This window comes from Quercus suber, unplaced genomic scaffold, assembly GCF_002906115.3.
Source record: "Quercus suber isolate HL8 unplaced genomic scaffold, Cork oak 2.0 scaffold_313, whole genome shotgun sequence".
NCBI lineage: Eukaryota > Viridiplantae > Streptophyta > Magnoliopsida > Fagales > Fagaceae > Quercus > Quercus suber.
In genome coordinates, this window is record NW_027069769.1 from 381,099 (window position 1) to 396,353 (window position 15,255).

General features: G+C 35.3%; 1 protein-coding gene across 1 annotated transcript; it reads right to left on the reverse strand.

Moving 5' to 3' along the window:
* Positions 1-225: 225 nt before the first annotated feature.
* Positions 226-987, reverse strand: LOC136071449 (uncharacterized). The gene has a single exon (XM_065782767.1). It carries the CDS (start codon positions 985-987, stop codon positions 226-228), a length of 762 nt encoding a protein of 253 aa, XP_065638839.1.
* Between the last annotated feature and the right edge of the window lie 14,268 nt (positions 988-15,255).

Consider the following 15,255-nt stretch of genomic DNA (forward strand, 5'->3'; position numbering starts at 1 on the left):
TTCCAAAGGGGGTTTTGAAGAATCATCCCTTCAGGGCTCCAACCCCGTCTGACCTCCTCGGTCGCTAGAATGATGCAAGAGTTGTTTCAATTTACCCTCGCGGATTAGTTGGTCCAAATGATCCCACAAGCTCCTGCAATTCTTTGTGGTATACCCATGGTCCTGATGGTATTGACAATAGAGATTATGATTGCGTCTTTCTGGGTTTCCCACCATCTTATTCGGCTACTTGAAGAATGGTTCATTCTTGATCTTTTCTAAAACCTGATGTACTGGCTCTTTGAATATAGCGTTGACTACTTGAAGATTCGCTGATCCTGACTGCCCAGAACAATCCCTATGCTGTATGTTATTATTGTATCTATTTGACCTGAAATCCCTTCTCTCCTGAGAGATAACCTTGTCTTTTTCTTTCCCTTGTTGCTGATCTTCTTCGACTCTCTTATACTTATCAATCATGTCCATCAGTTGACGAACACTGGTGACATGTTTTCCAGTCAGAGACTTTCTTAAACCATGGTCGGCAGGTAGGCTGAGCTTAAACGTATTAAGGGCCACTTCATCAAAATTGCCTTCCATCTTGTTGAACATCTCCCAGTATCTATCTGAGTACGTTTTCAAAGTCTCACATTCTTGCATGCTCAAGGGTAGTAGTGAAGCTAAGGGCCGAGCGACTCTCTGGCAGGTGACAAAACGGGAACCAAATGCTTGAGTGAGTTCTTTAAATGAACTAATGGAATTTGCTTTCAGGCTGTCAAACCATCTCAAAGCAACTGGTCCCAAACTAGAAGGGAAGACTTTACACCTCAAAACTTCATCCTTAGAATGGACAGCCACCCTCTGGTTGAAGTGGCTCACGTGCTCCACGGGGTCTGTTTTACCATTATAGATAGTGAATGTTGGCTGATGAAAACGACGAGGGAGTATTGCATCTTCAATCCTACGTGTGAAAGGTGATCTAGAGATTTGATTCAAGGCTTTGCTCATAGTGTCGTTCCCTATGCCTCACGTGATAGGTTTCGAGGCTACCTCTTACGATAATTTTCCTCTTCATAGGAAAAGGATTCACTAACTGGTGTTCGAGATCTCCGTTTATAAGTGACGTCTGGTTCATTGCTAGAATTATCAACGGAGTATGAAGAGGTCCGTTTCCTCTTTGCATGGCGCAACTCCCTTTTTAGCTGATCAATCTCTAGTTGCATGTTCTTGTCCTTCTTTGCATGAGACACGTGACTTCCACCTCGTGGATGGCTTTGGTCAGTATGTGTAGTATGTACACTGCCTTCACGATCATGTCTTTACTCCAAGTTAAGAAAAGGATCAACATGTTGGGATGCCCTGGATTCTGCTGGTTGTTGCCGTGGTTCTGCTATCGTCAATCGTTACTTCCACTCTTGATCAAGCTCTTTCCACAGACGACTCCAATTGTGAGGTCTCAGTTTGTAGCCGAAGCCCAAAAGATATGGGATTGTTAGGTTCTAAAAACTTAGGATTTTATGTATTTAGAACTCTAATGTGTATTATTGGCAAACCATGATCAAAACAGGTTGTTAGTCTTGTTTAGACTTGCTCAAAGTGTGGGCGTTTTATGTAAAGTTGGAATCGAGTGGCTGTAGAAGTATTAGTGACTTTCGGCCTGGCTCGATCGATTGAAAATTAGACTCGATCGATCGAATCTCGGGCAGAATGTTTTTTCTGCAGAATTTCCAACTTAGCCCAAGCCCATTAAGGATTAAGGGTTCAGATCTACTTCTCCCACTATATAAAGGAAACTCTAAGCCACGTTTTTTAGAGCTTTTGAGAGAGAGAGAGAAGAGTGTGCCTCTTTTGTATCTAGGGTTTTGTACCCAAACCTCTCTAAGTCTTTGTTGCTCATATTTTGAGATTTGTGTGAATCTTTTGTGAGATCATTAAGAAGCTTTCATTCACATAAACTTAGGGTTTTCAAGGTAGAGATATTATCTACATCTTGATGATCAACAAGGTTGCTGCCATTGGAGCTTAAAGAATAACAAGCGTGGGTGCTTGTACTTGGTGGAGAATCTAAGAAAGAAGGAGTCCGTGGATTTGGAGCTTGCACGTGGTCGTGTCAGTAAGTTCTACTAGTGGGTAGCATTAGGAAGTCAAGCGGGGAGTTTGTAAATCCTTTTGTATGAACTTTGATTCTTTCACATAGTGGATTCAGGTTTACCTTGAGGATAGCTAGGTCAAATCCACCCCAGATTTTTATCGTATAGTTTCTTGAGTGATCATATCATTGTGTCTTTTATATTTCTGCTGCTTTATATTCTTGATATGATTGTATGTTTGTGATAACCTAGAACTGTATAATTTGACTAAGTTAATCACTTGGCTAATTAACTAGGTTAATTTGGTCGGTTTAAGGGGTCTAAATTTCTATCAACTGGTATCAGAGCGGGTAGCTCTTCTGTTTTAGATCTTTTGATCTAAGAGCTGATCCTTGACTCCTGTTATCACGGATCATTTGAAGTGTCTTTCTACTCATGTTTGTGATGCTTTGAATAAAAAGGACACTATTGTCTCTGTTGATTTTTTTGATGCTTTTGAAACTCTTCGTAAGGAATTATCTAAATCTTTAAAAATTTCTAAGAAATTCAAGAAAGAGTTAAAATTGGCTAATCTTGAAAAAGAGGAATTGATTGTGAGATTGGATGAATCTAATAAAAAGAATGAATTTTTGATAAATCAAATTTCCTTTCAAGATGAGCAGATGAAAAGTTTAGAATAAGAGTTAGTTGAATCTAAAACTAAAATTGAAACTTTGACTAATACCAAGCCTGTTGTTGATAACAGAAGTGTTTCTGTTTCTCTAAAACCTAAGACTGAGAAAGTTTATATCCTTTCTTTCAAGAGGAATAATAAAGAGAAGACTTATTTTGCTAGGTTAGACAAATGTAAAAGTTCTAATGTTAACGCTGAAGTTTCTAAACCTATGTCTAAACCTGCTGCTAGTATGCAAAAGAAATCTATTTTTGTGCCTACCTGTCACCTTTGTGATGTTGTTGGTCACATTAGACTAAATTGTTCTTTGTTGAGGCAAAAACCAAAATCTGAGACTAGATTTGCTATTAGGAATACTGATGTTCCTAAATTTGTTCATGTTTGTCACTTTTGTGGTGTCTCCAGTCACATTTGTCCCAATTGTCATAAGTTGAAATTTAAGCATTCTGTATGTCAATCTAGGATATGTGATGATATTTCTTCTGCCATAAGTTCAAATAAATTGTTTCATATGCTTTTGAAAAATTTAAGCTTGTTGGCTTGTGAAAGGAATTTGCAGGATTTTAGTCTTTCTCAGAAGTTTGGTATAATCCCTCAAATGCACTCTGCCTCTCATGGATTTTCACCTACAAAGCCGAAGACCTGTGCTATATGGGTGAGAAAAGATTCTCTAAGGTGAGTGTTGCTGACCTGTCCTTGATTTAATTCTTTCAATTGTTTGTGGACATGTCTTGTTTCTGTTTTTGGTTGTTTAATTTTTTAAGTTTTTGTTTTTATTTTTAAAAAAAAAATCCAAAAACATTGAAAAAATTTTCAAAAAGACAAAAATATTTTATTTTGTGTCTTGTTTTATTTTTCTTGAGGATTATATGTGTTATGATATCTCTCTCTTGATTTAGAACATGCTTGATATTGTGGAGAAACTTGAATAGCATGTGTTATATAAGTGCTAAGCTTTTTCTGATTTTGTGAGTATGTACTAGTTTGTACATGTACTCAAGGGATAATTAAGAAATTGATATTTCTTGTTTGTGTACCCATTATAGCTTAGTAAGCATTATCATGCATAGTTTTGCATTGTTCATTTAGCATAATGTATGCCTTTTGTTTTTGGTCAAAAAATTTTTTTTTAAACCAAAAAGATTTTTGTGTTTTGTATTACATATCATGGATTTGAAATCAAGGTTGGCCACCTTATCTTTACATAAAATGTTTATGTACCTTGTTTAGCTTGGATGAGCTTATTTTATTACACTTTAGTAGTTTGAGTTTTGTAGTGCATGTTGTGTGGGAAAGATGTTTATAGTTTTTGATCACTTTGTCTTGATCTTGAAGCCACATGCCTTTGATTGTCGGACTTAAACTTTTTGAGAAAGGTATAAATAACCATCTCACCATTGTTCACTAGCCAATCATGAACACCTTAGTGCATATCTTAAGATTCTGTGCTCGAGAAAGTGTAGCACATGCACAAAAAGAACATAAGGTATAGCTTCGTTTTAATTGCTAAATGCTTAAAATTGGTGTGTACTATTAGACTTGATGCCAAATCACATAATTAAAATTGGTGTGTATATTATGAGGCAAAATTCAAGAAACTTACATGATTGCAAGCTTATGTTTTAGGAGATGTGAAAGTTATATGATGTAACTCTTTTGGTGATAGTCTTTTTTAAATTCTATGTGATGAATTTTGTAGACTTTGTGATTGATTTCTATTCACATATCACCTCACATGTATCTCAAGTTTTTGCTAGTTGCATATACTATATAAGTTATTCTTTGTTAACCTTGGTACATTATATTGTGTGTGATTTTGTTGTGGTCATCCAAGATTAAAAGTTTCTTGATTTTAATGCAAAATGTGTTTAAATGTTTGCGCTTTGAGGACAAATTAATTGAAAATCTTGATTTTGGAAGATCTGGGTTAGATTCAAGTATTTTTGAAAAAATTTTCGTCTCATACTCATGCATTTTTTATAAAACAATGTGCTTTGAGGAGTTTCTGTATTAAAATGCTCTGTTTTTCAAAAATCTGATTTTTCCAGACTTTCGATTGATCGAACCTGTTTTTTGATCAATCGAAATTGCGATTAAAATTTTTAGTTTGAGTCTACATGACTTGATTGATGTTCGCTCGATTCTCGATTGATCGAAACTGAAAAATTTTCAATTTCTATGTTTTTTACCAAATTTTTTTTCATGCATCATTTGTGTTTAGGATTCACATGCATTGCATTGATTTTGTATCCATCTTGCAGTTTTGCAGTCATATCTCTCATTATTTTCACACATAGCATGCATACACTTTGCTAAATTGGGTATTCAACTTGATTTAAAAATTGATTGATTAATTTTTGAGATTTGTACATTCTAGTATATGCTATTTCTTATGTGTGAACTGCAGAAATTTTTTTCTTAAAAGATATGATGGATAATCAATGTGCAAATATTTTCTCTACTCATGCAACTGTTTATAGGTCACATAGTTCCATGTTTGCATTTTATTGAAAGAGAGAATATTTTTTTCTTCATGTGTATCCTTAACTTAATTTTTTTTTAAAACTTGGTTTGTGTCTTTTTATTTATCCCCAACCCTCTTGATTTTTCCCCAAAACTGTTTTTCCCAAAACTTGTTTTGTTTTTCCTATTTTTATAGGGGGAGAAATTTTTTTTAATCTTTGTGGTTCTAAGGGGGAGTTGTTGCTCTTCTTAGGGGGAGTTGTCTCTATTTTCTCTTACCCTGTTGCATATATTTTCTATCTACCTTCTGATTAGGTAGTCTTTGTCAATACGTGACAAAAAAGGGGAGACATAGATGACCTGTTTGTTTTATTTAGGAGGAGAATATAAAAACTTTTTGATGTATCTAACTTAGGGGGAAAGTTAGAATTTATTTTGATTTATATGATTCTTGTTTCACTTTTTATTTATTTATACTTATGAGTTCTTCATTGGTATATGTCTTTATTTTGTGTTATGTGAAATCAAGAATTTATTTTTGTTTACTTGTATTTTCCACACATGCGTTTATACGTTTTGTTTAGTGTTTCAGGAAATATACAGGTTGATTCAATTGAGTTGCTGTCTATATTTGCAACTGATGGATAGTAGTTAGATTGAATTTGTGTTTATGAGCATTAGTTTCATAAAGGGCTTTTATTTGTAAATTTTGAACTTTTAAGTTGTGTTTTGTCACGGATTGCTAAAGGGGGAGTTTGTTAGGTTCTAAAAACTTAGGATTTTATGTATTTAGAACTCTAATGTGTATTGTTAGAAAACTATGATCAAAACAGGTTGTTAGTCTTGTTTAGACTTGCTTAAAGTGTGGGCGTTTTATGTAAAGTTGGAATCGAGTGGCTGCAGAAGTATTAATGACTTTCGGTCTGGCTCGATCAATCGAAAATTAAACTCGATCGATCGAATCTCGGACAGAATGTTTTTTCTGCAGAATTTCCAACTCAGCCCAAGCCCATTAAGGATTAAGGTTTTAGATCTACTTCTCCCACTATATAAAGGAAACCCTAAGCCACATTTTCGAGAGCTTGAGAGAGAGAGAAGAGTGTGCCTCTTTTGTATCTAGGGTTTTGTACCCAAACCTCTCTAAGTCTTTGTTGCTCATATTTTGCGGTTTGTGTGAATCTCTTGTGAGATCATTAAGGAGCTTTCCTTCACATAAACTTAGGGTTTTCAAGGTAGAGATATTATCTACATCTTGATGATCAACAAGGTTGTTGCTATTGGAGCTTAAAGAATAACAAGCGTGGGTGCTTGTACTTGGTGGAGAATCCAAGAAAGAAGGAGTCCATTGATTCGGAGCTTGTATGTGGTCATGTCAGTAAGTTCTACTGGTGGGTAGTATTAGGAAGTCAAGCAGGAAGCTTGTAAGTCCTTTTATATGAACTTTGATTCTTTCATATAGTGGATTCATTTACCTTGAGGATAGCTAGGTCAAATTCTCTTCAAGTTTTTACCGTGTGGTTTCCTGGGTGATCATATTATTGTGTATTTTATATTTTTGCTGCTTTATATTCTTAATATGATTGTATGTTTGTGATAACCTAGAATTGTATAATTTGACTAAGTTAATCACTTGGCTAATTAACTAGGTTAATCTGGTCGGTTTAAGGGGTCTAAATTTCTATCAGGGATATGAGCCTAACAAGCCCAACACAATGAATTTGTAGAGAGTGGATGAAAGAGCTATACTGAGTGATCTAAGCAATGTCTCATGCAGATCACAAAAGATGAACAAGTATGAAAACGCACATAAAATTCAGATAGATTGATGTAATGTTTTAAATGCTAATACAATTATCAGAGCTACAGTCCTTCTTTTTCCTCTCCTTTTCTTTTCCCCCCCTTTTCTGTAAGAGGTCTCTTACATTTATATAGTTTTCTTTTAGACTATCTTGATCGTCCACTTGTCTCCATCTAAACATTCACTTGAGTATACATGCCATCAGGTAGCTTCGTCGGTTCTCCATGAGTGGCGGTAGTTGAGATTACCCTATTCAGAGGTCTTCTCCACATTAATGCGGCCAGAAAAGTTGCTACAGTGCATTTAATGTGGTGGTGTTAGCTTTTCCTTTAGATATTTCTCTGTTCTTATCATCTCCATACATGCCTGAAGTTTATCTTTATTATTGGAATCACTAGGAAGGTCAATCGAACCTCCCAGGAACTCGCTTGACCGAGACTTAATATCCGAGGAGAACATACTCTTCGGACTACTAATGCTCTCTTCGGACTATATTCATTGATCATTTCCAGGTATATCTCTCCCACCTGGGGTCCTTCTCATTTATTTACTCCTCTTCGGGCAAACTTTTAGTCTCCAAATAGGGCCTTAGGCCCAATACATGAATTTGGGCTTTTATCCCCACAACTATACCCTTAAATATATTCAAATATTAATTTAAAAAAAAAAAAAAAAGATAAAACAAAAATTTTAGATCCAAACAGCTAGAGACTACACCGGAGTAAGGAGCTGAAACTGTCAATGATGTCGTTCATCCCAACCCAAGAACAAATCTTATAACCAAAAAACAAAGAGAAATTTCACACACACAAGAAAGCAACTGACTTTACTTAGTTGAACTTGACATCAAAAATCTTGATACCCCGATCAAAATTCAAAGAACCCAGTTGAGGTACGCAAAATCTAAAAGAAAAAAATGGAGGATCTGAGCTTCTAAAGGAAAAAAGTTGATCAATCAAGAGAAAAAGTATTCATGGAAACTAAAAAGTGAAGGTGAAGAGAGGGAGTTGAAGAAGGAATCTTTTTGAGTTTTCCATAGAGAGACAGCAATTGGAGAGGACTTGAGAGTCAGTGGCGGTAGTTACGGTGGCAGAGAGTGTGGTTTGGTGATGATGGTGCAAGAGATGTGGTGGACATAACAGAGAAGAAGACAACGAGATCGGAGCACATTTCTTTTCTTTTTTTAATAAAATTATTATCTGAATATATTTAAGGGTATAGTAATCATGAGTGTTAGGCTATAATCTTTTAAGTGAAATCAAAATTTAATCTCAACTATTTACTTTAGGAATAAAAAAATTAATCTATTTTTGCTATTTGTTAAACTATTTACTCTATGAATAAAAACAATTAATATATTAGAACCTCAAGTGATTAGCCTAGTGATTTCTAAAGCCACATTAGATTCTAAGTTTGAAACCTTTATTTAGTATATTGGGGTCACCCCCAAAAGATTTCTTTGTGTTATTACTTAGTGTGTGTGGGACAGTAGAACTATACACACCCAGGAAAATAGTAAGATATTCGAAGAGTTTTGAATACCCTTATTAGGGGAAAAAAACTATAATAAATAGAATGCTTGGATTAAATATATAAAGAATTAAACAAAACTTTTTTTTTTTTTTTTTTTTGGCACAACTGAAGGCAAAGGTGGCAAAAAAGCTAGCTGGATGTAAAGAGAAATTGCTCTCATCTGTTGGAAAAGAAGTTCTCATTAAGGCAATGGCATAAGTAGTGCCTACCTACACAATGAGTTGCTTCAAACTTCCCAACGCCATTTGTGATGATCTAACTAGTATGGTCAGTCAGTTCTAATGGGGGCCAAAAAAGGAGGAGAAGAAAATGGCGTGGATGAGTTGGGAAAAATTGTGCCTGCCAAAGGAGAAAGGAGGGATGGGTTTTCATGACTTAAAAGGTTTTAACAAAGCATTACTAGCTAAACAAGGGTGGAGACTTAAGACCAATCCAAACTCTCTATTTGTCTGAGTGTTTAAAGCTAAGTATTTTCCTAATAGTAACTTTACTCAAGCCAACCTCAGTCACCACCCTTCTTTCGCTTGGAGAAGCATCATGTCAACTCAGGATGTAGTGAAAAAAGGCATGAGATGGAGAGTGGGGAATGGGAATAGTATCCAGATCTAGTGCTCGTTTGGCTTGCGCGTTTTGCGTCCACGTCTAGACGCAAACGCGTTTCAGCCTTTTTTTTTTTTTCAACGTTTTCAGATTTTTAGAGGCAAATGTTACTGTAGCAGCATTGTAGCGGCTACTGTTCATGCACAATAGCCGCAAAGTTTGACTTTTCAGCACAAATTTTACTGTTCACGGACCCACAAATTTCACTTTTCAGCAACCTTTTCATTAAAAATAGGTTCCACGATACTATTCACACATTTAAAAATTATTTTGCTATAGTGTTTTTCAGTTTTCAATTTCAATTTTTAGTTTTCAGCTGTATCCAAATAGACCCCTAGTCTGACAAATGGTTGCCTTTGCCATCATCGTATAAGGTAGTTTCTCCAATAAATTTTCTTGGGGGTGATGCAAAAGTCAGTGAACTCATAGACACAAAGAAGAAAGAGTGTGAAGTTAATCTAGTCAGGCAAATCCTCTGGCCTCAAGAGGTAGATATGGTTCTAGGCATTCCTTTAAGCATCAGACTACTCCGGATAAACTTTTATGGGCTTGTACTGCTAATGGAAAATTCACAGTCCGTAGCCTACAATTTGATCATGGAAGAGATTAGAAACACCAGGGGAGGAGAAAGTTCCGATGAAACATTACTGAGGCAAGTCTGGAAAGGTATTTGGAGTTTGAAGACTCCAAACAAAATCAGAAACTTTGCCTGGAGGGCTTGTCGAGACATCCTTGCTAACAAGGTGAATTTGAAGAGGAGACATATAACTGAGGATGATATCTGCAATGATTGTGGAAAGGAGTCATAACTAGTTGTCATTTGTTCTAGTTTTGTGATAAAGTTAAGGATGTATGGAGCAATAGCAAGCTAGTGTTCCCCTTTCAGATTGATAAGAGGTGGAGATTTACGGATGTGGTGTGGCAGATTGTGAAGTGCATCCCCAGTAGCTCCGGGCTTCTTGAGAAGACTCTGACCTTCTGCTGGGAAATATGGAAGACCAGAAACTGAGTACGACATGGGGGCACTCACAGCTTAGGGAAGGCTATTGTTCAATAGTCACTATCCTTGGTGGAGGAGTATAGAGCGGCACGGAAGCAGTGAAGTGGCACCCCCAAGATCATCCAGTTTACAAGTTGAATGTGGATGGGGCTGTTTTCAAAGAGCTAAATGCTACAAGTATGGGGATGGTACTGCGAGATTCAGAAGGAAATGTGCTGGCAGAAATGAGCAAGAGAATCACAGCAACTCTGGCCCTTGGAAGCTGAAGCAAAGTCGATGGAGACAGCAGTTCACTTCGCATGGGAGTCTGGGAGATGGGGTTCAGAGAGGTGATTTTTGAGACTGATTCCTTAATCCTATGCAAGGTTCTTTCAGGTTCCACAGAGGCTCCCTCCTCCATTGAGACAATATTTTACTGTTAGTTCAAAGCTTTCGTTCTTTTGCTTTCACTCATGTCAAAAGCAAGGCAATAAGCCCGCCCATATTCTAGCCCAATTTGCAAGACAAATTGGTGACTTTGTGGTTTGGTTGGAGGAAACTCCTAGCCTTATTGAGTACGCTTGTACTCAAGATGTATTTCTCTTTTCTAGTAATCAATAAATGAGAAGCATAGTCTTTCCATAAAAAAAAAAGAGAATAAAACAAAGCATGGGATGTGTAATAACTAACATGTCAAATATATCTAGTTTAACATAATCATGGCAGGATTACAAATGAACTACATAGAACAACGTGCTCTAGATTTGTACACTCAAATTTAGGAAAATTTATTTTTCATGTTAAAATATAAATAAGAAAATAAAAAGACATAGAAGGATAGAGCGGAAACGTGGTTTGACGTAGTGGCCCATGTTTACAACAAAAAGGCCCAAAGCAGCTATATTTTGCTATATTGAATTGTATATTATGATAAACTTATCAATATATGGTACATATAAAAATATTTAGGTTTAGTATGGATGGTAACATAAAACCGTGATAGCCTGTGATATTACAAAACCATGGTAGTCCATGGTGACAATATACTATATTTTAGGGGATACATATTTATGATTGTTAGAATTTGGTCAAGCTTGGCCAACCAAGTCACCCATTAGTGGGCAAGACCTATGTAATGGATTAACATGTAAAATATATACATGTCACTAGGGGTGGGTTATAAAGGGGTGTAATTTGTGTAATTGATGCAAAAGATAAGAGTAGAAGAAAACTCTCCCTCTCTTATGCTCTTAGATTTTCTCTATCATGGTTTCTAGGTTCTTAGACCGTGAATTTTGTGTCTTGCTCTAATAGTAAACCCTACCATGAGCAGTAGATATTTGAACCCCAAGACAAAACCACAATGTAAAACAACCATATACAAGGTCCTAGATGCTTGTGCTCGATCTTTCAATGATACTATATATCACAGGATAGCAGAGAATGGTTTGATTCCCTCCTTGTGTAACTTGTTGTTTTTAAAATAGTTATTAAATTAAAGTGCATTTGATATATACTATATGTAATTTTATTTTTATTACATTGAGTTGTATATTTATAAACATGTCAAGACTTACTTCTTTTTTTTTTTTTTTTTTGTTGCAATATGTTATTTGACGTAAATATTTTTGTTTAGGTAAGAAAATATCAGATGTTAAATTAAAATTACAAACATTTCATGTATAAGAAATAAATAATATATATGTGTGTGTGTGCGTGCACGTGTGTGTTTTGAGAAACCGGACAATGCTTTTTATTAAGGTAGATTGCTAAAATCAACTTGTACAACATGCGTGATATCTGAAGGTACATCTTCCATCCAGATTGACCCGGGGGGGGGGGGGGGGGGGGGATTCCCGTGGGTTGGGAGAGTTAGCCGCCTCTTCACTCTCCTTTAGTCAATTCGGATACCAAGTCATCTATCTCTTGGAAGGAGGTGCAGAAGTTTTGGCAATTGTGTCTCTTCTGTTTTCATACTTTGGCACAAAAATTTATTAAGTTAGACAAGAATGATACAAAAGTTTTCAATAACTAAAATTTAATTAAGAATTTAGTTGAATTTTCTCTTAGTTTAGATTTTAACTATATAATAGTGCGGTTTGGATTGCACGTCTGCGTCTGGCGTTGGCATTGTGGTTCTCTTTTTTTCTTTTTTCTTTTTTTCAAGCCGCTTATGTTGACTTTCAGAGACAAAAGGTGCAGTTTATAAACAGTGTATGCACTGTTTACGCACTGTACATGCACTGTTCATATACTAAAAAATATTAAAAATGAGCCCACCGCTACTATTCATAATTTAAAAATTATTTTGTTACAGTATTTTTAGCTTTCAGTTTTTAGTTTTCAGTTTCAGCAACAATAAGTTCAATCCAAACAGACCCAATAGATGATTATAAATTATAAATAAAGTATGTTATATATACCATGAGTGTGTGAAAGAGAGAATTTATATTATTGGAATATTTAACTTTACTTATCAATTATTTTTTTGACTCCAACCCTTGCTGAAGACATTTGTATTTAATTAGCTAGGAGCTTAGGACATTTTTTTCCTTAATACTGGTAAATACTAGGGAAAGGGGAAAAGTAGGATTTTGAACTACATACTTTGGAGTACTACAAAATACGAATAATACCATTAGAACTTAGGGTTTATTTGGTTGAGTGGATTTTAGAAATGGTAGGGAAAAAAAAAAAGAAAAAAAGTAGAGAAAATAGGGAGGGAAAGAAATTTATTAGGGTGTTTGGTTGGGTAAATTTGTGGGAGAAAAACTGGTGAGACCCGGATATTTTCGGCCCGTTTGGTTTATCAGTTCAAAATGTATGTTTAGTTTTCAAAACACAAAACAGTACTGTCCAAAACCAGAAAATCATGTTTGGTGGCCCATCTCTGTCCACGTAAAGTTTGAAAAATGTTGTTTAAAATTATGGGCTTTTTAAAACATGCTCCGGGCTGTTTTTAAAACAATAAACACACATTTGAGTGGCAATTCGGTAATAAAATTGAAAAATATATGGCCCACCTGATCAGCCTTATCAATTGCTGTCTCCTGTCTTCCTCTCATCTCTCTTCACGCCTTTACCAAAGCAGCCTTATCAATTGTCTCTTTCCTGATTTAAAAATATTATTTTGTACTTTTGCTCAGCTTTTTTTATAAAATTAAACACACATACCAAACACATTTTTATGTTTTTTAAACACTAAAAACATATTGTTTAAACTATAATACCAAACACATTTTTTTGTTTTATAAAAACTAAAAATACGTTTTTCAACAACACTTTTTAAATAATAATTTTTACATCTTTTTAAACAACAATTTTTAAACTCTATGACCAAACGGCCCCTTTTTCTCCATGCTTATTAAAATATTTTTTTTCTCCAAATTGAAGAGCAAACTAAAAAGAAAACAAGAACAGAAGTTCCAGACCAAAAAATCCTTGTGAGGCGTGAGCTGAGCTCCCTACGCGGAGTTCAAAAAGTCTTTGTCGTTTTATTCTTTTGGCCTTTTTTTTATTTATTTATTTGGTTTTCACCTTTGGTTTTTTGTTTTTTCTTGGTCATCAGTTTCGGTTTGTTTGTTGTTGCTGCTGTTGTGTGTTTCGTTTTTTCTTCTTCTTCTTCTTTTGTTTGTTTTATTGAATCAAACTTTTTTTTTTCTTTCTAATTTCTATCGTTAACGTGCTTTCCAAATAAAACAACGGTTTTGTTTTTGTTTTTTTTTTTAAATCAACGGTGGAATTTTTATTCTTTTGAGTTAACCAGTGGCTTTCACCTCTAATTAATTTATATACATACATATATATATATATATTAAAAATGTTATATACTAACCTGCTCTTTGATTAAGGGTAGGTTTCCAAAATTTTATGTTATTTCATAATTAAAATTTATAATTTAAAATTTTAATTAAAGTGTATTTTAAAATATTAAGTGTAAATTTTACTTATTATTTTTTTTCTTTTTTCAATGGGTTATGGAGATATTTACCGTTGTAAGTGGTTAGAGCATTCGCACCAGCTCGGCTATAATCTTCTAAAATAGATGTACAGTACAAAATTTACACATTTTGAGCAAAAAAACACCCACATCAGTGGATGTAAAAATATGTAAATCCATGTATATATTTCCACGAGCTACTGTACCCGTGTAAATATACACGGTACTGTAGCTCGTGTATACATTAAAATAATATTACCATTATCAACTACCCAGCGTGCCAGAATAACCACCAACCACCAAACCCAGCACCACCACCAACCACCGCACAGAAAATTAGACCAAAATCAATAGAAAATAAAACCAAAAATAATAGAAAATTAAACCAAAACTCACAAGTAAACCCAACCCAAAAACAGTGCTGCCGCCGCCCGATCTGCCAGATCTTCCATTGCTGTCGTCGGTTGGGGGTGGGAGGCGAAGGATCAGTGGTGGAGGAAGAGAGGGAGGGGCGAAGGAAAGAGGGATGGAGAGCTGGATCGCCAGAGGGAGGCCGAATCGGTGGAGGACATCGGCGGCGAGTGGATCGACGGAGAGCTAGATCGGTTTCAGCGAATGGGTTTTGTGATTTGGAAGAGGAAGGCAGAGAGATGAGTGTGTAGAGAGAGAGAGCACAAAATCAGAAAATGTGTGGAAACTGAGAGGGCGCGTATTTAAGAGGGGGTAGGTAGAAATAAATAATAAAAAAATAGAGTATAATTAATATTTTATTAAAATATCTTATAAAATAAATGAATTGATGTGGGTGTTTTGTAAAAGTGAATGTGTAAAATAGAAAAAGTAAATTTTTAGTGTAAAAATAGATGTGTAAAATAAACATGCTGATATGAATGCTCTTAGGTGCTTGATAAATTTTGCATTTTTATTCTAAGTGGTTAGGTGCTTGGAAGTGGTTGGGTGCTAATGTTAAGTCTTGTCTAGATATAAAGAGAATTTGTCCCGATATAGGACTTGTTTTACGTGTAGTTCACAAGTACAGTAAACTGTTTGATTTGCCATGTGGTTCAAGAATCAATGGCTTTGCTAGAATCCAACGGCCAAAATTAATGAAGTGTCCCACAAGCTTCAATAATGCACTTGCGGGGAATCAAGGAAGGCGAAACTCTTAAAAAATAAAGAGCAATGATAAGAGTTATCGTA